This window comes from Leucopleurus acutus, assembly GCF_964270905.1.
Source record: "Leucopleurus acutus genome assembly, chromosome: X".
NCBI lineage: Eukaryota > Metazoa > Chordata > Mammalia > Artiodactyla > Delphinidae > Leucopleurus > Leucopleurus acutus.
Window position 1 is genome coordinate 32,792,484 of NC_139148.1, and position 25,800 is coordinate 32,818,283.

The following is a 25,800-nucleotide window of genomic DNA, read 5'->3' on the forward strand; positions in this document are numbered from 1 at the left end:
CCCCTGCCCCCACAACCAAATTCTGATTGTTCCTTAATGAGTTCCTCCTCCAAGTCAGGTGTGGCGTGTGATTTAATGTTGGCTTCCCCTGAAGTTGATGAGTGGATTGAGAAGTCAACATCAAGGCTCCCTGCGGGAGGAGGCAATCCGTTTATTCACTGAATACCTGGAACCATCATTTCAAGGTCATTGTCATGCTTTCATGCTTCAATAAACCGTAACTTTTTTTTTCTTTTTTTGGCACATGACACTTAATTCAGTCTGACAAGAGCATACAAACACTGGTATTTTAGGATTGATCTTTGGCTGTTTCATAGGCTCCCTCTGCTGGAGTAAAACATCAGGTTTTGTCCTCAAGACTTGAACATCCTTTCCCTTTAATTGAAAGCAAATGTAATCAAAAATTTGCTGCATGGCTAGACTGGCTTTTCACACAGTGTTTCTGCTGCCACGTCCTAAATTTACCTGCCACAGAGCTGTAACACCAACCGGCACTCTTGCCTTTTCAAAACAGAGCCTTACAAAAGAGACTGACTTTAAAGAATTTGCCAGAATTGTGAATTGTTAATAAGAAGCAGGTTCTTGTTTCCTGTGAGTAATGCCCTTGCTACTTCAATTTCTAACCTTCTCAGTTTTAGAACATCTGGGAGTATTATGGGAAGGCTGTGACAAGCCTATTTAGAGGTGCTTGCTGAAAGGAAATTAGCCTGAGTCACCAGGTTTGTTATGTTATGGAGGTAGACTATAATTTTGTGTAGAAAAAGTGAGGATTGCTGCAAAGCCAGCACTGGCCCCTGCCAGGGGCGGGAGCCACCCTTTCTCAGGACACACATGTTTCCAGGGCCATCAAAAGGAGATTTCACGTGAATTTATCTTTTTTTTTATAAAGCCACTGTTCACTGCTCAACGTTTATGGAGTTCCACTTTATTTCTGGCTTGGCAGGGTGCCAAATATGTCGTCTTCTCCTTTTTCACCTCTCTATCTTTTGGGAGTCGCGTTTTGGATTTAAATGACTTAGTAGGGTATTCAGTGAATTCTGAATCAGTAGACTCAAAGAAGCTTCTGTGTGATGGTATTTAGAGCAGAGGGGACTCTCACAGTAATGCTGACTCCAAGGTATGTGTGGTAGTGTTGGCACCTCCATTTCTGCCCCAGCCAAAAACAGTCTTCTCCGACAGTTCTGGAACTCCAAGTGTGGTCTGAACCAGCGCCACCGGCATCACCTGTGGACTTGTTAGAAATGCAGAAAATTCAGGCCTCACTCCAGACCTACTGAATCTGACTCTACACGTTCACAAGATCCGCAGGGAATCCAGATGCATGTTTAAATGCGAGAAGCGTTGGTCTGGAGTAAGGGGACTCACACAGTAATGCCAAGCCTGAGGTACGTGAGAGTGCAGGCGCCTCAGAAGCTGCCATGGGCAGGAACACCTTACTCCTGCCCTCATCTGAGGTCTGTGACTAACACCCATGGGTCCAAGGCCAGCTCCACCCATCAACTTTATAATGCCAGGCAATGAGCCCATAATCCCTGCCCTGCAATCAGTGTTTACGTTCCTTGTTGACCGGCGCTTGCCAACTTTGACCTCGTGGACTCGGACTTCCTGGACCTATACCTGTCTGCTCTCCACCGACTTAGCTGACTCAGATGACTCCCGGAGTCTGTTTAACAGCTGGTCTTCTTTGGCCCAGATGCCTAAGTTCTGGTCCTCTCCAGCTGGGATGTAGCCAGGCCTAAGTGGTGACACACCTTACTGTTGAGACAGTATTAAAAGAGCTTGTGTGTGTTCAGCACACACACAAGCTCTTTTAATACTGTGTGTATAACTTTTAATACTGTGTGTATAACTTAAAAAGTCTCAGACGGTGCAAATTCAAGTTGAAGTAGCTTAATTCTAAAAGAGTGGAGGTGGGCACCAGTATGGATCAAATATCATGACATCACTTCTGGGAGCTTTCTGCCCCCAATACATAAGTTGAATCTGATCATGAGGAACACTGTACACATCCAGATGGAGGGCATCCTATAAAATAAATTGCCCGTACTCTTCCAAAATGTCAAAGTCAAGAAAGACAAAGGCAGGCTGAAGGTCTATTCTAGATTAATGAAGTCTAAAGGGCATGACAACTAAATGCAATGTGTGATTCTGGATCGGATCCTGTAACAGAAAACACACACACACACACACACACACACACACACACATATATATGTATGTGTGTGTGTGTGTATATATATATATATATATATCTTTCAGGGGCATTAGTGGGATTATTGGAAATTTTTAAATATGGACTAGAGATTACATAATAATATTTGTATCAATGTTGAATTTCCTGGTTTTTGATAAATACACTGTAGTTAGGTAAGAGGATGTCCTTGTTTGTAAGAAATATACACTGAAGTATTTGGGGGTAAAGGGGCATCCTGTCTGCAACTTACTCTAAAATCCCCCCTTCGAAAATAAGCAGTGATAAAGCAAATGTGACAAAATGTTAACAAAAGATGACTGTGGGTAAATGGTATATGGAAAATTTTGCATCATTCTTGTAATCCTTTGGAATTCTATACTGAACATTTACAAAAATAAAATTAAAAGGGGGTTTTATTAACGGAATCCTGGGGAACTTCACAGAATTAAATGAAGAGATGTCAGACTCAGGGCAGCATGGGGACCTTGGGAACTTGAAGTGAAGCCACCAGAGCAAACTCTGACCTTGGTAAATTTCTTTAACGAAATGATAGAAACCTGGAAATCTAGAGCAAGAAAGGGCTCTTAAGGTCCTTTCATGTCTCCATTTCATGGATGAAAAAACTGAGATCCAGACAGCAAAAGTGATTTGCCCGGGGAATCACGGATGATTACTTCAGTTTCCAACTGTAGAGGTTTAGAATTCCTCTTCATATTGGTTTATAAATGGATCCCCAAAGTTTCTTCTTTTCCTTAAACTTTGAAGTTAGGATATGAGTTGATGTAAGAACAAGATTAACATATATAAGTATGCAGTAACATGAATGTAGGTTTTATGAACAAATATCTAAACAAGATTCCCCCCCATGATTAACATGATTCTCCCCCAATTTTGTCATTACATGTATATATGATAAATACAATATTTAAACATAAAAAGCAATGTCGTTGTCTTTGAACACAATTCTATTTGTATGTGAAAATCAGCTAGAATATTTGAATTTCTCCACTCGCCATGTGGGTAGGTACATTCTGTCCTTTCCCATGCCCCTTTTCTCACCTCATAGAATACATTGTCTGTCGGTGGAAAGGTAACGCTAATCGACACTTGATTCTTGGAAATGTCCCTAGTGCTTTGGAGAGACTGTGATTGCCGACCATTTAGAAAGCATAATATCAGGCATGTAGGGACTCCTAGAAGTCATCTAGTCCCACCCATTCCTTTGAAAGGTGAACCTGCCTGCGGTTGGCTACTCACTCTCACCTCAACTCCTACACCTGTTTCACACTAAGGAACAGATTTAAAATGGAATAGGATCTATTTGCACATACCGAAATAATTATCTTTGAAATCACTTCTGAAATAGTGTAATTAGAGAAAGCAGAGCTCCTTTAATCATGCTTCCTATAATCCTGTATTGTCTTTTGGTGTCGAAAAGGCATTTGTGTAGCGCTTGGACCGTTAGACTGGGAGCTGATAAACCTGCCTTGACAGCTTTTGGGAGAGAATGCAAATCCTAGCCAAAGGATCCTAGGTGGTGGAGTGCAAAATCCAGTGGCTTAGCGTGTGGTGAGAAGCAGTGAATTTTTTTAAAAGAAGGAATTAAGCGTGCTTTCCATCACCTGTGTTCAGACGTGATCATGAATGGCTAACATAAATTTTTCAGAGAATGTGGATTCCTATAGTTCATTCTGGTGCCAGACACTGCTGCCTGCCAGATATTCATTTTCCACGTTGTCTTTACTAACAAAAGCCTAATCTTGTTTGGCATAGCAATGTTCTCGGATAATTATTTGGTTTTCCAACTTCTCTGTCAGGGTGGCTGTGTCAAACAGTACTAGCTAATGACATGTCAATATAAGTCTGCTCGGGAGTTTGGGGAAACCTTTTGCTTTCCTGAGAAAATGGACATGACTGGTGCTGGCTTCCGCATTTCTTCCTGCCTTGAATATAAACATGACGCCTGGAGTTACAGCAGCCATTTTGTGCCTATGGGCCAATATGAGGGAAGGAAGAGAGAATTGTGACATCCTGGCTGTGACATCACAAACCAGTAAACATTATCAGCAGTCAGCCACTTCTAGACTTTCTTTCATGTGAGAAAATAACCTTTTATTTGATTAAGCCACTGGAAGTCGGATTTTCTCTAGTTTAAGAGTGTAGTAGACCCTTTTAGGGAAGTCTGCCTAGCTCAGAATAATCCCAGTTCTTTGTGAAACACCATCCTCCTCCCTCTCTGGGTGGATCTTTGCACCCATATTGATGCAGTTGGGGTGAATGAACCTGACCGAGGCTGAGCCAATCAGATTCTCTCTCAGGCATTTGAAATTAGGTTTCAGTGGTTCTGGTTGATCCTGAAGTGTGACTAAACCTGAGGGACACTATAAGACTTGCAAGCTGGTGTGTATCATGGTGTGCTGGAGGTCACTTCAGCCATAGAGAAGGAGAGAAGATGGGTCTGTAGAAGGTGAAAGAGACAGGCAGAGCGCAGTGTCACCAAAAGAGAGAACACTGCCTGGGATATGGCAGCTTTCTGGCTTCCAGTGTGACTCCCTTCTCAGGCCTGGCTGCCCTCGGATCCCTAGCTTCCTTCCAGAGGACTGGGCAGCCCTGTGTGATTGGCAGGGCTGTGCCCTGCACAAGGGCACCTGGCCAAAAGGGCGAGGGAAGTGAAATCCAGCCTCAGTGTCCTGGTCACTAAGCCTTGGCCTGGGGCTGCATCAGCCCAGAGGTAATGTGCCACTTTATGCAATTCATCTGCCTGGAAGGGAGACCACCTTTTTTTTTTTTTTTTAAATTTCACACAAGATTTAGGAAGGCCCTTCTTCAGGATACCTAGCAAAGTTGGTGTCTTCTGACCAAAGGACCTTGACATTCAGACAAAATGTGTTAATGAACAGCTAAACCATTTGTTCTGTCATTTGATAGATAAGCTGTTCAATACCTTGATTTATTTTGCTTTTTAAAATTGAAGTATAGTTTACATATAGCAAAATGTATGAATCTTAAGTGCATAGTTCAATGATGTCACTGTGACTCATATATTTATTACCCAGATTAAGAAAAAGAACATTTCCATCATCCCAGAAAGTCCTTTTATCCCAGTTAGTACCACTTGCCTCACACACACACACACAAAAGATACCGGAGGAGGGACTTCCCTGGTGGTGAAGAGGTTAAGAATCTGCCTGCCAGTGCAGGGGATTCGGGTTCGAGCCCTGGTCCGGGAAGGTCCCACATGCCGCGGAGCAACAAAGCCCGTGCGCCACAAGTACTGAGCCTGCGAGCCACAACTACTGAGTCTGTTTGCCTAGAGCCCGTGCTCCGCAACAAGAGAAGCCACCGCAGTGAGAAGCCCGCGCACCACAATGAAGAGTAGCCCCCGCTCGCGGCAACTAGAGAAAACCCGCGCGCAGCAACAAAGACCCAACACAACCAAAAATAATTAATTCTTTTTTTTTTTTCTTTGCTGTACGTGGGCCTCTCACTGTTGTGGCCTCTCCCGTTGCGGAGCGCAGGCTCAGCGGCCATGGCTCACAGGCCTAGCCACTCTGCGGCATGTGGGATCTTCCCGGACCGGGGCACGAACCCCTGTCCCCTGCATCGGCAGGTGGACTCTCAACCACTGCACCACCAGGGAAGCCCTAAGTAATTAATTTTTTAAAAAAAGATACTGGCGGGCTTCCCTGGTGGCAAAGTGGTTGAGAGTCCACCTGCTGATTTAGAGGACGCGGGTTCGTGCCCCGGTCCGGGAGGATCCCACATGCCGCGAAGCGGCGAGGCCCGTGAGCCATGGCCGCTGAGCCTGCGCGTCCGAAGCCTGTGCTCCGCAATGGGAGAGGCCACAACAGTGAGAAGCCGTGTACCGCAAAAAAAAAAAAAAAAAAGATACTGGAGTTCACCACTCTTCTGATCTCTATCACCATAGTTTGATTTTGCCTATTCTTGAACTTCATATAAATGGAATCATAGAGCAAGTACTCTTTTGTGCCTGGCTCCTTTAGTTCTGCATGTTCATGAGATCCACTCTCTGTTGTATGTATCAGCAATCTGTTCTCTTTATTGTTGAGTAGTATTCCATTGTGTGAATATTCCAAATGTATTCATTCTCCTGTCGATGGACATTTAGGATGTTTCCAGGTCTCATGAATAAAGCTTATGAATTAAGCTGCTGTGGACATTCTTATACTAGTGGCCCTAGGTACTTCTTTCCCTTGGACGCTGATGTACTGTAGTAGAAGTCCAAATTGTACATCTTTCACAGTAAATCTATTTATCTCACATGCATTTATCACGTGGATCAGTTTTGTCTGGAGTTGTTCCGTCATCGTGTAGTTGGGAGACCTTATTTTGTAAGTGCCTCTTCATAACTAATTATATATTTAATGTATCTCCCCCCTTTACATATTAAACATGGGGCTCCTCTCTCAGTATCACGGAGATACGTGCTTTTGAAAAATTGGTAAATGGTCAGTAGTATTTTGTGTTACAACTAATGAAGCATATTTATAGAGATGGTTCCTGGCATCGAGCTTATAATTAAGTCTAGTCCGTGACCAGGAATAGCAGCAGCACAGCTTACATGAACCACATAAGATTAAGCTGAGTTCCTTGTTCCAACCACCCGTGCTATTTGCAATACTAAATCATGCTGGATTTGCAATGTAAAGCAATGTCTGTGTCCCAGCATCCTGAGTGGAGCTTTTGTTAAAAAAAGATGAGTGTTCAGTCCTACCTCCTATAAAATCTTGGTATAGAGTGGGAGCTCTGTTTTTAAACCTTTCCATGTAACTATCTGCTATAGCAACTGGCCAGCTGGCCATTTCTGTCCTATGTACATCCTTACACTTTTGGTGATTACCCTCAGTTGAACATCGGAGCCTGTGAATGGATTTCATCTCCTGTTAAATTTTCCCCAGGCAACCTGAGATGTGGCACACAATTTACTTAACATTGATTTCTTTATGAAGGCAGCCCCATTAAAATAATAACAAATTATGGAAAGTGGCCGCATAAGACATATTGGGGGCAATAAAATATGGAGCACAATATGCATGTATTCAGACTGGAATGTCACCTCCACAATGGCAGAGGTTTTTCTCTCTTTTGTTGACAGACGTTCTCTGAGTGAGCCATAGTAGGGCTTGATTAACATTTACAGGATAAAGCTTACATAAGACAAAGACCTTAGTTACTAACTTACAAGGTTGTAAATCCTGCTTTGCTTAGTACTGGTTATATAACCCGGTGATTCACCCCAGCCTTTGTAAGGACCAGGAAGAATCCTCCCTAGCTGTGTTCATTCCATAGCAACCACGTGGAACTTGTGGATACTGAAATCTAAGGAAGTGGCTTTGGGGAGTTCGGTGTCCTTAACAGAGCAAAGGTGTCAATTTATTTCACTCTTCTCTCCTCTCTCCTCTTTAGCCACAGAGCCAGCTCCTCCGGAGACCCTCTCTTCTTCTCCTTCCCCTAGGCCTAAAATGAAAATTGAAAGCAGCCACAGAGACTCTTTTGTTCATCCTGGCTGCCTGGTCCCTAATGGGGTGGGGTGGGGGGAGGGTGGGGGGTGGCCACTCCCTTCAGCGTACCTGCATGCCCAGGTCACCTCCAACCTCCTTTTTGGATATGTTGTTTATATAGAACGCGATTCTTTCGGAATCTTATAACCTAGCTCTCCTAAAGACCCCTGGCTACAACTGTTTCCGAAAAGAAACCAGAAAACAAAAAACCAGAATCATTTTCCCTTCGAAGTACCTGAAAGCACGGTGTCACCATAACGAAACTACTTTGGACAGGATCACACGGAGGATTCCCTCCAACGCCTCAATGAATACAGAGGAGGAAGGAAAGTTCGATACATACTTATAAACCATCATGAACCAGAAAGGTCTCGGGAAGTTACTTGGTCACCTACCTCATTTTACCAATGAAGACTGAAGGCAGAGAGGTTACATCACTTGTTCAGGGCCATATAATGACAAAGCCAGAAATTCCAAATTTCCCAGCCACGGTCACCCAGTCCACCCCCCGCAATAGGTTTAGGTTTTATTTTGCAGAGAAGGTACTATTCAGGGCCTTAGCTTCCTTTAGCCCCAAGGAACACTTTTTTTTTTAATTGGAGTATAGTTGGCGTTACACTGCTGTGGCAGTTTCTGCAGTGCAGCAAAGTGAATCAGCCATACGTATACATATATCCCCTCTTCTGTGGATTTCCTTCCCATCTAGGTCACCACAGAGCATTGAGTAGAGTTCCCTGTGCTATACAGTAGGTTCTCATTAGTTATCTATTTTATACATAGTAGTGTATATATGTCAATCCCAATCTCCCATTTCATCCCACCCCCCCGCCAGGAACACATTTATTAAAATGTATTTTAAGGTATTGGGGGAAAAAAGAAGACAAAAAGATGTAAGCCGTTTTAAAGAATCTCCACCACTTGTGACCTTCAGGGCACCCATCAATCCCACAGGCCCATGGAAAGGAAACCCTCCTAGCTTATTTTGTCGAAAATATCTAGGTGAAAGAGTTATTGAGCTTTAAAATGTCACAAATGGCTCAGATATTGTTCTTCTAGGACCATTTTCGTGACTAGCTCTCTCAAGTGACAGGGCAGGTAGTACATAATACTGTCACTTAAGTTGAGGTGACAGCGGTTCCTGGTAAGGAAGAAGATTGCTTCACAGCACTTGTTGCTGAGGCTCCCCCAAGTCTCCTCTCTGTCTCCCCAAATCGACTTTGAGGATTGGAGGATCTACTGTCCTGGGGGCAGATTGGAGAGTGTCCCTTGCCCCTGACCTGGAGCAAGATAAGTGGAAGGAGTAGGAAGGTCACCCAGGGCAATGGCAGCAAGGTGACAGTGTGTTTGCCAGGCTTTGTCTCCCGGCTCTAGAATAGCACTTAACAAGAAAAATCAATCACAACCTTGTGAGTACAGCCAGTACTGAAAACTGCATTTGAATTTGTCCACTCAGGCAGTCAGCCTCACTTTAAAGAGCTCCGGAACTAGAGGTTTCCATGGAAACAGAGAAATATGTGGGCAAAATTGCTTTACAGGGAAATGAATGCTAGCAGTGCTGTTAGGTTGGCACTTTACAGCTGCCCAGCTGATGTGAGTTTGTAAGTAATCCAATGAACAGTGACTTTAAAAAAGGAAGTACTTTTTCTCTCATAACAAGGGTCTGCAGATAGGTGCTCCTAGTTGTGGTACAGATGCCCAACGATGTCCACAACCCCCAGGATCTTTTTCCTCTATCCTTCTGTGAATGTTAGTGTTTCATCCACAAGCTTATTGCCTCAGGATGTAAAGTGGATGCTACAGCTCCAGGCCTCACATAAACATTCAAGGCACCAAGAAGAGGAAAGGCAGGTAACAGCCAAGTCTGTCCAGTTTATTTCCATTTATCATGAAATCAAAAGCTTTCCAAGAAGCTCCCACCTCAGCAGATTTCTCCATTGATCAAAGTGAGGTCACATAGCCAACTCGAGCTTCAAGGAAGGCAAGGGACAATAGGATTGACATGACTGGCTGAAGCTCATATTCACTATCACCTGGAGTTAAACACAATTGTCAGCCTAATAAAACTGAGATCCAGTTAGCAAGGAATAAGGGGAGAACTTTCCAAGTAAGAAAGGCATTTACTTGATACCTGACTGTCCACAACTACTCATCTCTATATTCCTGTAGTCTCTAGCCCAGTGTCATGCACGCAGCAAGCACTTGAAAAATGTCCGTTGAACCATGGTTTGAGACTAGTGTAATGACATAACCGTGGCTTAGAGGAGCGTCTGACGTGAAATGGTCAATTACGCATCAGGCCTTAATAACGTAGTCATTCGCTTTGGAGGCATCGGGAGACAAAGACTCCAGTTAGTCAACTAACCAATGCCAAGAGGCTAAAACAACTTCTAATTTCCTAAGCTTTCTACTAGGAAGAAAGCACATAAGAGAATATGCATCTTTTTTTTTAGTAAGAAGTTACTACTTTTTTTTTTTTTTGGCGTCACGCGGGCCTCTCACTGTCGCGGCCTCTCCCGTTGCAGAGCACAGGCTCCAGACGCGCAGGCTCAGCGGCCACGGCTCACGGGCCCAGCCGCTCCGTGGCATGTGGGATCTTCCCAGACCGGGGCACGATCCCGTGTCCTCTGCATCGGCAGGCGGACTCTCAACCACTGTGCCACCAGGGAAGCCCTGGAAGAAGTTATGACTTTTTTACTGAAGTATATAGTTGATTTACAATGTTGTGTTAGTTTCTGCTGTACAGCAAAGTGATTCAGTTATACATATATATACATTCTTTTTTATATTCTTTTCCATTATGGTTTATCACAGCATATTGAATATAGTTCCCTGTGCTATACAGTATGTCCTTGTTGTTTGTCTATTTTATATATAGTAATATATATCTGTTAATCCCAAATTCCCAATTTATCTCTCCCCGCTTTTCCCTTTGGTAACCATAAGTTTGTTTTCTATGTCAGTGAGTCTACTTCTGTTTTGTAAATAAGTTCATTTATATAATTTTTTAGATTCCACATATAAGTGATATCATATGATATTTGTCTTTCTCTGTGTGACTTCACTTAGTATGAAAATCTCTAGGTCCATCCATGTTGCTGCAAATGGCATTATTTCATTCTTTTTTATGGCTTAGTAATATTCCATTGTATATATGTACCACATCTTCTTTATCCATTCATCTGTACCTGGACATTTAGGTTGTTTCCATATCTTGGCTATTGTGAATAGTGCTGCTATGAACATAGGAGTGCATGTATCTTTTTGTATTATAGTTTTGTCTGGATATATGCCCAGGGGTGGGATTGCTGGATCACATGGGAGAATATGCATCTTCATAAAATAAGATGCCTAGAATAGAGGTCAAGTTAAACATGCACTATAATCTCATTGCAAAGGGCTTTTTGCCTAGCCTGTAGAAAATGAAACCACTGAAACATACCATCCCATCCACATCCCAGAATTAATGCCCAAATAAGTATTTATAGATTTGTAAAATGGTTGTCATAAAGTGTTGAATGACAAAATGACAAAATACTATTGCTGGAAGACACATTAAAGACCACCTCAGCTTAACTCCTTGTTTTTTCAGGTGAGGAAACTGAGGACCAGAGAGGTTACGTGATTGGTCTAAAGTAACAAAGTTAGTGACAGAGACTTGTCTAGAAACCAGGTAAACTTGAGCAGTAGTTTTGAAAGAGCAAAGCAATGTGGTTTGGAGATAGTGGGACAGTGAAACGCCCAAAGTGTGATGAGGAAAGAAAAGTAAATACACAGACATGAAGAGCCATACGTTACTAATCTATGACTTACAAGTTACAGTGACTTAGGAATGCAAGCTGACACAAGCTGGTCCTTGGATGGAAGACGGGGTGCGGGAGGTGAGCAACAACAGCAGGGTTATTTTTTGAGGGAGATTCCGAGCACAGACCCGCAAGGCCTGTGGTGCTGAATGGTGGGGTTGAGTCGCTGCTGGACTTGCAACGTCTATCTTAACCCCAGCTTACTGCATCGCGCACGCGCCTCATGGCAGGAATTGTGCTAAGTGTCTTATATGGAATCCTCATAAAAATCCAGTGAGATAGGGAGGTCTTATTATCGATACTTTTTACAAATGAGTAAACTGAGGCTTAGAAAGTATAAGTAACTTGCCTTAATCCACACTGCTAGAAAGTGGTGAAGCGAAGTTTCTCAGTGATTCTCAAACTTGACCGCACTCTGGAATCACCTGGAGAGTTTTCATAAATACTGATGCCTATGTCCCACACCCTGAGAGGCTGATGTCATCGATTTGGGGTGTGGTCAGAGACTAAATTCATGTTGTTTCTAGCCACCAAGTTTAAGCAGCAATAGAAAGCCAATATAAAAGTTAACAAGAAAGTAAAGTACTTCTTTTTTCTAATTGAAGTATAGTTGTTTTACAATGTTGTGTTAATTTCTGCTGTATAGCAAAGTGATTCAGTTACACGTATATATACATTCTTGGTCATATTCATTTCCATTATGGTTTATCACAGGATACTGAATACAGTTCCCTGTGCTATATAGCAGGGCCTTGTTGTTTATCCATCCTATACATACTAGTTTGCATCTGCTAATTCCAAATGGGAACTGCTTTTTTGGTAATAGTCTCACCATCACCTGAGGAGGTAGGTGGGGCAAGTCATTGTGATCCCCCTTCTGTAGATAAGGAAACTCAGGCTCTGAGACATTTCGTGTCTTGCAAGAAATAGACCAGGAAATCATCTAGTGACCCTTGGTGCAGACTGGGTTACCAGGTACTTGTAATAAATCTTTCAAGCCAGCAGTCAGTCAGCAAGAATGGGGTAAAACCTGTTTTTCTTTTCTAGTTTCCATTGTTTTCTTGGCTTGGGTTTCTTGACATGAGAAGGGAAAAGAAACAACTTTGAAATGGTATCTGGGACCAAGTGTTTATAAGTGAAATTCTCCGTTGAATCCCTCTAAAAGATTGGAAGATAATCATTAAGTAGAGCAACCCCCTTCTGATTCCTCATCGCCCAGCATAATGATGGTCAGGGAGCATCAGGAAAACCAGATGGAAGGGACTTGCTTATTCTGCGCCAGCACATGCGCCCCATTTGGAGACTAATTAAGAAAATAAACTTGGCCACATTGGCTAAGAGAGCTCCCCACTGGGTTTTGCAGATTTAGACACACTTTTCCTACGCATGGCCTATTGGAAGAGAATTTCCCATTGTTGCCACTTCTCTTTTCTGGGTAATCTGATCATTGAAATTATGATGTGCGGTGTTCTTGCCTGGTGTTCCCTCTTGCTTCCTTGAATGTCTTTGGGAACTTCCTACAGTTCCTTCCAAGTTCTCACCCTTCCCAAGAGAAATCCTCTGCTGCAGCCAGCCTCTGTGCGCCCATAATCCCATCGCTTGCTACTTCAGGTGTGGTCCTGGGACCAGCAGCAGCCTCGCCTGGGAGCTTGTTAGAACTTTATTCTCCTGGCCCCGTCCCTGACCTACTGAATCAGAATCTGCATTTTCAACAAGAGCACCAGGTGATTTGTGTGCACATTGCAGTGTTAGAAGCATTGCCCTAATACACAAGGTTTTCCCCATCAGCCCGCAGCTTAAAATACCCTCTCTCCCTCCCACCCCCCGCCACTTGCATTTATCCACTTCCTCATTGTCCTTCAGAGCTTAAGCTCATGTCCCTCTCCCTCTGTGAAGCCCTTAATGTTCACTCCCTCCACCTTACCCCTATAGATCATAACTTTGAGAATTTAAACAAATGCGAAATACTTCATTATTTAAATGATTCACCTCTTAAGTCTATTTGTTAAGATGATATCATCTCTCAAAGGGCCTGGCACAGGCCTGGCACATAATATGAACTGTCTGATTCATCAAGATCTGTTTCCTATTTGAAAGCCTTCCCTTAGCCCTACTTTATCTCTTTAAGCTTCTTCTGCATCAAAGCAGCTCCCCTGAGTTTTTGTCTTCTCAACACCTGAAGTACCTCTCCACCCACTCCAGAGATTTCCTGAAGGCCTGGCCCTTACCTGTAACCTAGTGGCTTCCAACTGAATCTAAGCCCCAAACAGGCCTCAAAAGTAAAACTCTAACCGTATGTTTATATTGACTTTGTACCCAAAAAGTTTCCCTAACTTTTAAATTTGGGTAGTGAATTTTTTTAGAAAAATTTACTTTAGGGTGTGGGATGTTTTTCTGCTCCACCATGGTACCCACAGGAAACTCAGGATTGTCTCTGGCTCTTCTGTGGACATGCCGTGCAGCGATGTCTCTGTTACTGGCCCCAGACCCTGAGGCAAGAGCCACATCTTTGAGGCTGCCATCTCCCCAATTCCAGGTGGGAGTGGGGGACACACATCCTAACTACCTATAGATCCCCAAACCTTTTCGGGGGATTATAGGATCTCTCCTAATGCTTAACGCAAGGGAGTGGGGCTAGGAGAGCAGGAACTCCACACTGACTTTCAGTTTGCTGGTTTCGCCTCTTTCCACCTTGAACAGATTTAGCTCCATCCTGACTCTACATATCCTTCAAGTCTGTTGTTTGTATTCTCAACTTCAAGTACTAAAATACCCAGTTTCTACAACTCAACAGCTATTGTGAATAGTGCTCAGAGCTATTATCTCCATGGGTCTCAACAAAAGAATGAATATGTGTGTATGTATAACTGAGTCACTTTGCTGTACACCTGAAAGTAACACAGCACTGTAAATCAACTATACTCCAATAAGATTTTTTTTTAAAGTTAACCTAAAAAAAAGTCGTTTTGATGTTCATTGGTCATCAAATGGCTTTTTTCTCTCTCAGGCAGAAGCTTGTGCTACCACCAGAAAGGCAGGGCAAAGGAGTGGATGAAATAAATTGCTGGAGGAAAGCACCTAAGTTAATGTCAGATTCTTGCTCTGTTACATATGTGTTTGGCATGATATTGGAGTGACCTTCTGCATTCCATCTGGATGGGCAGTCGCATACTTTGGGCATTTTGGACTGCTGCTTGCTAATGCTGGCGGTGGTTGATATCAAGCTAGCAAAGACTGCCACTTCAGAGGGCCTGTGGGCGGGACACTTAACCCTGGAAAGGGGTCTGTGGTGAGGCAGGCTTTCTGTGGCTTGGCCCATTTCATTCATTTCCTTAACAAAGGTCCTCTCTCCTCAGCAGGGAGTTGGTTCCATCAGAGCACAACCTTTAGGCGGGGCCAGGAAACACAGAATGGGCTTTATTACTCTCTCCTCTCTTCATATTCAGAGCCCAGCCCAATGGGACTATTTCACAGCAAACACCTCCGTTCAAGGATCAGCGAAGGGAATCGATTAGACTAATGAAAATATTTACACCAAACCGCCAGAGACTTGCTTTGTATTTTTGAGATATCTTAATTTATTTCAATTCAGTGTAAAAACAAATTTTTATTTAAAGAACCAAATCCAAATACCATATGATATCACTTATATGTGGAATCTAGTGAGGTGGATGGACCTAGAGTCTGTCATACAGAGTGAAGTAAGTCAGAAAGAGAAAAACGAATACCGTATTGCTAACACATGTATATGGAATCTAAAAAAAAAATGGTTCTGATGAACATAGGGGCAGGACAGGAATAAAGATACAGACGTAGATAAACAACAAGGTCCTACTGTATAGCACAGGGAACTGTATTCAATATCCTGGGATAAACCATAATGGAAAAGAATATTAAAAAAATGAATGTATATATGTGTATAACTGAGTCACTTTGCTATACAGCTGAAATTAACACAACATTGTCAATCAACTATACTTTAATTTAAAAAAATTTTTTTTAAAAAGAACCAAATCCATCCAAGACATCAACACATGCATAGCCTTATGTGCTACAGATACAGGAGAGGGAATTTGGGTTTGTCCTGATAAAGGCCTAATGCGCAGGGAGCCGCTCTCTGCCATCCCCAGTTACTTTTTTCCCCGGTGGAAATGCCATTTCCTCATTCCCAAGGCCTCAGAGTGTTTCAGCAGCACGGAGGCCGTCTTCTTGGAAGTGTGTGCGCTTGTGTGTTCCTCTGTGCTGGGAGTGCGGCCTGGAGGGATGTCTGAGAGGGCAGACAAATGGGAGAACACGAAGCAGCCCCTGCCCCGTGTCTCATCTCCTTTCTTCCTAACGTACTGTGTGTTGGGCGGGGACCAGTACCCTCTTCTTCAGTGCTCTCCTCTGCACACTTTCATGTACACTGTTTTTCCCCTTTTTATTTGCTGATCAATAAAGCCAAGGGTAGGTCTTGTCTGTTCCCAGCGATAAAGAACTGCACGCATAACTAGTCTTTATCCGGCCCGACAAGCGCCGTTTCTCTTTGTTTTTCACAGTGTTTCTGCGAGATAAGAGGAAACCACCCAGACATGATGCATGACCGGGGAAGTTTTGAAATATTTTATAAACTCATTCTCTATTCTGAGCTGTGGATCAGGGATGGAAAGAAAGAGGGCACCACATAGAACCAAAGTTGATTTTCCTTTTCTGGGTTAAAAACAAGCAGGTGGGGCGGGGAGAGAACGGAGACGTGAATAAATGTTCAGCTGAGGAAAGAATAATCCAGTTTTCAATTATCAGCACAGAAGTCAAATAGGGAGAATTCTAGTCATTCAAATGAGTACGTACCCTGAAAATCCAGTGGCCTTTTCCTATCACAAAAACTGCCTCTGTCACATGGATTCAAAACCAATAGTGGCATACAGGACCTCAGTTCAGGTGAAGAGCCAGATATATTCCCAGGAAATTATGGGATGGGACCAGGATAGACTCCTCTTAAGTTCATGCCCTTTGAGGTTCTTGGCAGGTTTCTGAGAGTAAGCCAGGATGGAGGGGTCGATATGAGGCTGATGATGCAAGATATTACATAGAGTAAGACTAAATGTGAGGTCAGTTGGTGCTGATAAAGGTACAGAGAGAGTAAGATGTTGTCAGTGGCAAATGAAATTTTGGTAACAATTCGAACGGATGCAGAGTAGGAAATCATTTAGGAGAAATGTGCCGTCCATCTAAGGAAAGACCCGAGGCTGAGCCCTGAAATGACGGTGGGAAGATGTGGGAAGATAGGGTCTTTAGGATTTCTAGGCAGAAAGGAGGAGTAAACCCAAGAGGCAAAGATAGGTACCTAATAAAAGGGAAACTTAAGTTGGAACCCATGACGTACTTGTTTCTGAGCAACCAGATGGAAAATGAGGAGATGATGTCTTAGTGAAGCTGATGTGTTAAATATTCTGCATTACTGTTTCTTTACACCCCTGCCTGGGTTCATGAACTTTTTTTTTAATTAAAAAAATTTTTTTAATTGAAGTATAGTTGATTTACAGTATTTCAAGTGTACAGCAAAGTGGTTCAGTTACATATATATATATGTGTATATATATATATACACACATATATATATATTCCTTTTCAGATTCTTTTCCCTTATAGGTTATTACAAGATATTGAATATATTTCCCTGTGCTATACAGTAGGTCTTTGTTGTTTATCTATTTTATATATAGTAATGTATATCTGTTAATGCCAAATTCCCAATTTAATCGCTCCCCCCCTTTCCCCTTTGGTAACCACAAGTTTTTTTCTATGTCAGTGAGTCTATTTCTCTTTTGTAAATAAGCTCATTTATATCATTTTTTTAGATTCCACATATAAGTCATATCATATGATATTTGTCTTTCTCTGTCTGACTTACTTCACTGAGTGTGATAATCTCTAGGTCCATCCATGTTGCTGCAAATGGCATTATTTCATTCTTTTTTATGGGTGACTAATATTCCATTGTGTATATGTGCCACATCTTCTTTATTCATTCATCTGTCAATGGACACTTAGGTTGCTTCCATGTCCTGGCTATTGTAAATATAGCTGCAGTGAACATTGTGGTACATGTCTTTTTTTTTTTTTTTTTTTTTGCGGTACGCGGGCCTCTCACTGCTCGGGCCTCTCCCACCGCGGAGCACAGGCCCCGGACGCGCAGGCCCAGCAGCCACGGCCCACGGGCCCAGCCGCCCCGTGGCACGCAGGATCCTTCCAGACCGGGGCACGAACCCACATCCCCCGCATCGGCAGGCGGACTCCCAACCACTGCGCCACCAGGGAAGCCCCATGTCTCTTTTTGAATTATGGTTTTCTCAGGGTATATGCCCAGTAGTGGGATTGCTGGGTCGTATGGTAGCTCTATTTTTAGTTTTTTAAGGAACCTCCATACTGTTCTCCATAGTGGCTGTATCAATTTACATTCCCACCAACAGTGCAAGAGGGTTCCCTTTTCTCCACACCCTCTCCAGCATTTATTATTCGTAGACTTTTTGATGATGGCCATTCTGACTGGTGTGAGGTGGGCTCATGAACTTTAATCACTCTATTGTAGACTTTTGTCTATGTCTATCTCCAGTGCTGGATAGTAAGTTCCTTGTAGGAAAAAAAAATGTGTCCTAGGCTTTCTAGAGTTTCCCCCACAATACCTACTAGAGGGCCTCACTGGAATAGTAGCTCAGTAATGTTAACTGGCAGAATTAATTAATGAACAACTTCCTCTTCTTTATGTGATTATTTTTCCAAATTAAATGCTGGATTTGAAGGGGCCACAACCTGGATTATATTTTGCCCTTCTAATGTTGCGTAAATCAGAGGAGCAAGTTATGACTTAAGAAATCATTAGTTATTTCAAAAGGAATGGGTGAGTCTAATGGCAGATATCAGGTAGGAAAATTTGATGTGTGAGTCTTCGGAGAAAGGCCAAAATCCAGCAGATTGTTCCTTGATCCCAGATTCATCCAGTCAGGCCAAGGCTGAACTTTAGGTGATTTCTTCTTCCTTTGGTTACTCTGGCTAGTACTTTTCCTGTGTAGGTCTGCCTTTTTGGAAGGTTGGCTTCATGAGAGTAAAGGTCTTGTCATGTTGTTCACTGTTGTGTCTCCAGCGTTTAGAACAGTCTTTCCTGCTTATAGTAAGGGCTTAAGAAATAATTGTGGAAGGAAGGGGAAGAGGGAGGGAGGGGGTGAATAAAGAAAAGAGGAGAGGGGGGCTCTGCTTTTCATGGCAGTCCACCTGGCACTTACTCGCTCATCAGTTACCAAAGGCCCCCTCGGGCTCAGAGTCAGGAACCAAGGATACCAAAATGATGAGACATCACAGTCTTTGCATCTGATCATCCAGTAGAGAGAGACAGAACGCAACAGGTGACAAGTGCTGTGCCAAAGGGAGCATCCAGTGTGCCCCGAGGTAGACTGGCAGACAGAGAACATTGCAAACGCGAGCAGAACCCTAATAAATGCAGTGATGCTATGTAGGCTTGAGAACATTTTAACCTGTATAGCCCTAAAACTTACGGTACCTAAATTGAATAAAATATGGGAGACGGCCTTTTAGCCATTCTCTATCCAGCATCATTTTGATAGTAAAAGTTCCTTTGCCTTGGTCCTTATTGGACTTAGGTTTCCTTCGTGGACTGCAAAAGGCTCCAGCGGGTCTGTCCTGCAGCAGCTTGTCATAGAATTGTGGCTTTATGAGCACAGTCGAAATGACACAAACTGAAGGCCCATTGTCTGAGCCAGACCCGTGCCGTACATCGGAAGTAACAGCTTTGCCAAGCATGGTCGCTTAGGACCAGTCTTTGTTCTTTCCTGAGCAACTTCTTGTTCCTGTGACAAGGATTAATGATATAACAGCTGTTAGGTGGTCTCTGCCATTTATAAAAACCTATAGCAGTAAAGGTGTGTGTTTCCCATCAGAACTGCAAATTTTCTGAAGAGGGGAGATAAACTTGACAACAAAGAGAGAATCAGTGGTTTTAAAAAAAAAAAAGGTACGGTGGGCTGAGCTTATTTACAAATAGGAAAAGGACTGGGGCGGATATGCTGATGGACTTTTTAAGCAAGAAAATCCAGTGTCTGTGGAATAATGATGATCCTGACTTGACTTCTGCCTCTTTTCCTTACTCAGGTGCTGACCCCAGCACAGATCAAATCAATTTGCCAGGCGATCCTGGACTCCGGGAAGCAATATGCCATGAAAAAGAGGAAACCATTCCCACTGATGTATTCTTACTATGGAACCGAATACTTGGGTGAGTGAGGGTGTTGGCAAAGGCCTGGAGGAGAAAGGCAGTCTCTAACAGCAGCACTGGCTAAAGACTGGAAGATTTTGGTTTTGACATAGGTCATCACTATTGCTTTCACTGGGAACCCTTTGAAAGGCCATTTAAAAACAAATATTGATGGATACTACAAAGCACAATTTCATATTTGTTTTCAGAGTCTACCTGTCAGAAGTGGAGCTGTTTGGGTGGGAGGGAGACGCAAGAGGGAGGGGATATGGGGATATATGTATACATATAGCTGATTCGCTTTGTTATACAGCAGAAACTGGCATGACATTGTAAAGCAATTATACTCCAATAAAGATGTTAAAACAAAAAAGAAAAGAAAGGAAAAAAAAGAAATGGAGCTATTTTAACAATGACTTTCACTAAAGACTCAAATCCTTTATTCTTGATTGTGAATTCACTGGCCTAATTTTGCTGAAAATTAACAGCTTATATGCTCACTGCCAATAGTACCTCTGAACAGGGAAGCAGGATTCAGCCGCTGACAGTTTCGAGTTTTTAGTATTAGTGGATTAATAACAGACTACTGAATCACAATGACTACGTTTGAGATATGAGGCTTGTAAAATGAAAGTTAGTTACTACCCCTTTGAATCCTTCAGTGGTTCCCCATCACTCCTTGCAAGCATGACTTGCAAGCCCCTTTGCAGATCGCCTGCCTCCCTCTCCAAACTCGAGCTTTATCTCTCCCTTCCCTGGTTCACATTTATAAAGTCTCCAGCAGGCAAAGTGTTCTCATACCTTTGTAACCTTTGTGCCTGTTCCTTTTGCCTAGAATGCCTGGCTTTCCCCAACCCCTTCATCAATCTGTAATACTTACGCCCAGACTTCAAACTGGTTCTCCTCCCACTTATGTGAATTAATGATGCTTTGCTTGTCTGTATAGGAGCAGCTCATGGCCTGTCGTCCATCCTCCAGATGCTTCTTTCTTACCATGAGCACCTTAAGCCCTCAGATCAGGAGCTGGTGTGGCAGAGCGTGGACTTCCTTATGGAGCAGGAACAAAACTGCAACTGGCCACCTGAGCTCGGCGAGGCCATCGAGAGGGAGAACGAGCTGGTGCACTGGTGCCACGGCGCCCCAGGTCTCACTCATGTTATTATCTGATAGCATTGCCTTTCATTGGGCTTAGCCAAAGACGGGTGCCTTTTCTGAGAAGTGAGGGTATTTCTTATCTTATGCCATTACCGTGGGAGATGAAAAGGTCAAGATGAAACTTTTCAAAGCCAAGAAAGTCTCCATCAGTAAAGGATGTCCAGAAATGATCCTGTGTTTAAAAAATATATGATCTTTATCTACAGTATTTGTATACAAATTAAACTAGTGCTGTCCAACAAAATATAATACGAGCCACATATGAAATTAACTTTCTAGTAGCCCTGTTTAAATCATAGAAAGAAACAGGTGAAATGAATTTTAATAATAGATCTACCCCAATATACGCCAAATATTATTTCAACATGCAACAAATTTAAAAATCGAGTGACTTCATATTTTTTAAATATCCAGTCTTTGAAATCCCGTGTCTCTGTTATACTTACATCCCATCCTGATACAGACTAGCCACGTTGCAAGCGCTCAGTAAGTTCATGGGACAGTGCAGATCTGGAACCTGGCAGTTCAAAACGTGGTCCCTGGACTAGTGGCACGGGAGTTTGTTAGACATCCAGAATCTCAGGCCCCAGCCCAGCCCCACTGAATCCGAATCTGCACTTCAGCAAGATCCCTAGGTGATTTGTATGCATATTAAGGTTGAAGATGGACTATTCTGTAATTCTTCTCCAAATGACGGTTTCCATTATCACCTAATGAAAAGTCTAGAGAAATGAGAAGCCATTTGCAGTGAACTCTCTGGAATCGAGCCTGGAAACTTATCAGACCCCATCTTTTCCTTTTTTTTTTTCCCAATCCCATTACACTGCTAATTAGGCCTTAGACAAGGGGCAATTCAAAAAAGACAGTGCATTTTGGTCGATTGGCCAGAGGAGAGACTTAAAATACCAAAATAACACACACATTTTTTTTTTTGTAAATTTATTTTATTTATTTATTTTTGGCTGTGTTGAGTCTTCATTGCTGTGCATGGACTTTCCCTAGTTGCGGTGAGTGGGGACCACTCCTTGCTGCAATGCACAGGCCTCTCACTGCGGTGGCCTCCCTCGTTGCGGAGCACGGGCTCCAGGTGCGCGGGCCTCAGCAGCTGTGGCACACAGGCTCAGTTGCTCCGCAGCATGTGGGATGCTCCCAGACCAGGGCTCGAACCCGTGTCCCCTGCATTGGCAGGCGGATTCCCAACCACTGCGCCACCAGGGAAGCCCAACACACACATTTTTGATTAGGAGTGTTATTTAATTTCCAAGGCTATGCTTCAGTGCCATGAGTACAACTTTAAAATATATTTGATTTCTCTTTCATTTGTTACCTGATTTTTATTACTTCCTTTCCCCTCCTTACCTAATTAGTGTTCTTTAATCCAACTGGAATTTCATTTTTTCTTCAGTACAGTTTGAGGTGACGAATAATAGAAGTGTTAGTCCTTCTATTTTTATTTTCTCTGCCTTCCATTTTTACTTAAGGAAGGACTTCAAAGGCTCCCGCGTGTGCTTGTACCAGCGCCAGGGCATTGTGCATTATGTCCAGGCTAATTCCCACCAGTGATCATTTGAGCCCACCTTTTTCTTGCTTTGAACTTTCTGAAGAAAAACAGCAGTTATTTACCATCCTGGAAATGATATCTCTTCATGTTACGCTCAACACTCCCATTTCCTATTCCCTTTCATCATTTTCAGTGAAGGCCTTTGGGTATCCTCCAAGCACCCCAGGATCCTTGAATTTTGGAGATGTTCCAAATTAAATACAGCATATTTTGAAAGGATTCAATGTATAGTAAAAGCCCTGTGAAGAGTGGGAAGATAATTTACTAAAATGAGTGGCTGGGTCACTTAATTGATGTGGGGTTCTTGAAGGGCGGTTATTCCATTCTCTCTGTACATCACATCCCATCTGTCTTTGTAAATCATGGACCATAACAGTACAGCATAGTATTCATCACCTTGGGGACTTTATTTATCCTCATTTATCATTCATGTTCAGTATCTTGGTTAGATTAAACGCAGGTTGCAGGGCAAAACCATTCAATCCTCATATTCACTGGACTGCCAAAAATAAACGAATTCACAAATGAATAAAGAACCAAATGGAGCCCATTATGTCTGCCAACCCGCACTTCCATCTCAAGGGTATTGGTCTTCCTTTTAAGAGATGTGCTAAAAATAGCATCAGGAGTGATTATAAATCTGGTAAGTGCAGGTTAAAGACCATGAAGATGCCTCTTAAGTTGGCAACAGTAAGCTCTCCAAAAATTCTAAAACAAGAGATGACCTAGAAAAATAATTCTCACTTATGTGAGAAGATTTTTTGAGAGTCGATTTATGAACAGTGCAGATGGTTTGGGGCGGCAGACTGATTCTGTGATTAAAAACCTGCCAGAAATAATCCACAGTGTGGAACTTCATCAATGATACCTTATCTTCATCAATGATACTATAATTGTTTCCTATTGACTTTCCTTCAACCCACCTCTACAGGTGACAGCCTTAGTTATCATTTATGCGCTGTGAATATTCTTCTGGACTCTTAAGTTAATAACTCCGGGTTCTAATTATAGTTCAGACACTAACCAGCTAAGTAACCTTGAGAAAACCACTTGGTTTCTTTTGTGCCTTTGTTCATCTGTGGAAGGAGTGCATTGAGGTGGAGCAGTGAAACTCAGTCTTTTTTTCACCACAGACCCCTTTAATCCTGTGGACCCTTACCGTTCGTGAGGGATATGGCCCAAAAGATTTGCAGACACCCACATTTATAAATACCCAGCGCGGCGTAGAGTTTTTCTCACTAAATACAACGAAGTATAGCAGGCAGATTCACCTGACCCCTTCCTAGCCTTAAAGATTCTGTAATACAGGACAAAAGTCATTTACAAAATCATTAAAACAAATGCTGTGGCTAAAAGAAACTCTAGATCGCATTATGTTACATCATCTGTGGTCACACTGACAGCGCATTTCCTTTACTCTGGGTGAAACACAGGTGTAGCTAAATTTTTTTAAATCATTTCATGAGGGCTCCTGGGTAAGTGACTTTGAATAGAGAACAGTAAGTACTTGTACAGTGCAGGTGTCTTTGGTCACTAAGCTTTGTAGTGCACACCGTACAATGCGTGCTTCGGTGAAATTCCGGATCCCAGAATGGACCTGTGCGCTGATTCTCTAGGATGTTGAAACGAAACGTGCCAAGTCTGGCTATCACGAGGCTCTGCTGGGTCACATGTTTCCAAGATTTAGCCTCTCAAACCATACTTCTTAAGTAATAATTCATTTTCCCATTTGTATTTGACAAAGACATATATCACTGCTGCCTCCGGGTTTCATGTCAATGCACAATAATCAGTGTTCCCAGGGTGAAATGACACCGTTCCCAGCAAATGCAAAGAAATCCAACGTCCTTTCCTTTTAGGTTAAGCCACCTTATTGTGGACTTCATTAGGTTAGGTAAGGAGACAATAGGTGTAGAAGTTTTTCAAGGTCCTGTCCATGTACCATTCCATGATCCAGGCTACAGGAAGAGGCCCTTTGTCTCTGGCCAGAGCCATAGGATCAATACCCATTAAGCTGCCTGGGGCTAATGGCCTGGTTTAGCAATTAGACCATCTCAACCCGTCTTCCTTCTACATCTTTCATCTCCGCTTCAGCATCGGCCTGCGCTGGGGTGAGAAATGGGACATTATAGGGTCAGCAGACATTTGTGGAGTCCTTGCCATGTGTCAAACACCATGCCACAGATTGGGGAGCAAAAATGAACAAGACAGAGTACCTGCCCTTGGGTAGCTGGCACAATACTAGGGGCGGCAGCCATGAAAACAAGTAATTTCAACAGACTTACAGATATAGAAAACAAACTAGTGGGTACCAGTGGGGAGAAGGAAGGGAGGAGGGGCAAGATGGGGGTAGGAGATTAAGAAATACACATTACTATGTATAAAATAGATAAGCAACAAGGATATATTGTATAGCACAGGGAATTATAGTCATCTTGTAATAACTTTTAATGGAGTTTAGTCTGTAAAAATACTGAATCACTATCCGGTACACCTGAAATGAATATAATATTACAAATCAACTATACTTCAATTTAAAAATTATTTATATTAAAAACAGGTAATTTTAATATGATACTGTGTGAGTGCTAAGGCTTGTATAAGGAGTGATGGGAGCTCAAAGGAGGGATTTCTGGTCCTCCTCCAGGTTCCGGGAAGGCTTCCTGGAGGAGGTGATGCCTGAGATAAGTTAGACTAAGAAAGGTGGGAAGTTTGTTCCAAGAAAAGTCAGTCAGAGGCTGACTTGGAACCACATGGTAAAGGAAGGGGAACTGTGGGGTGGTTTGGTTTCACTGAAGTAAACGCTTCATGGAGGGCATGGGGGAGAAGTGGCAGGAGGACAGAGTAGGAGCTGGGTGGCAAAGGGCTCTCTGTGTCTCACCTGGAGAGTAGCTTCACCTGGATTCTGGGTGGTGGTGGGGAAGCTAAGAAGCACAGATGACACCACAGAGTTGCTCTGTCTTGAGGCAGCCAATCATTGGCCAAAACCTTCTGGGGGAGGTGCATAGCATAGCCACCCCTTTGGCTGAGACCGTATCTCCCAAGAAGAGGGCAGCAGTGAGCTTTGTCAGCAGTCAACTCACAGTAGCTGGGGGATGGGGCACCTGCCAGTAAAGTAAAGGGATCCGATAGAGCACCAAGGGCTCCGGTTCACCTGGCCTGTTCCTCCTCCTCCCTTGGTACCCAGGTTAGATGGTGTCATTTCACCAGTGGGCCTTTCCTACCTCCAAGTGTCGGTTAGGAGCCTTCCTCTGTGCTTCCTCAACGCCTCTCTGTCCCCTCACGTAGCCTAATGAGTGCCCCAGTTAGGTTGTAAAGAC

At 43.0% G+C, this 25,800-nt stretch overlaps 1 protein-coding gene across 1 annotated transcript in view; it reads left to right on the forward strand.

The window, feature by feature from the left end:
* Positions 1-25,800, forward strand: part of LANCL3 (LanC like family member 3) — a gene marked incomplete at both ends in the record, with an annotated part of 93,780 nt that overhangs the window by 57,361 nt on the left and 10,619 nt on the right. Inside the window, 2 exons of the mRNA XM_082864763.1 lie at positions 19,662-19,785; positions 20,711-20,908. Coding sequence (XP_082720889.1) covers positions 19,662-19,785; positions 20,711-20,908 — 322 coding nt within the window. The remainder of the gene's footprint in view (positions 1-19,661; positions 19,786-20,710; positions 20,909-25,800) is intronic.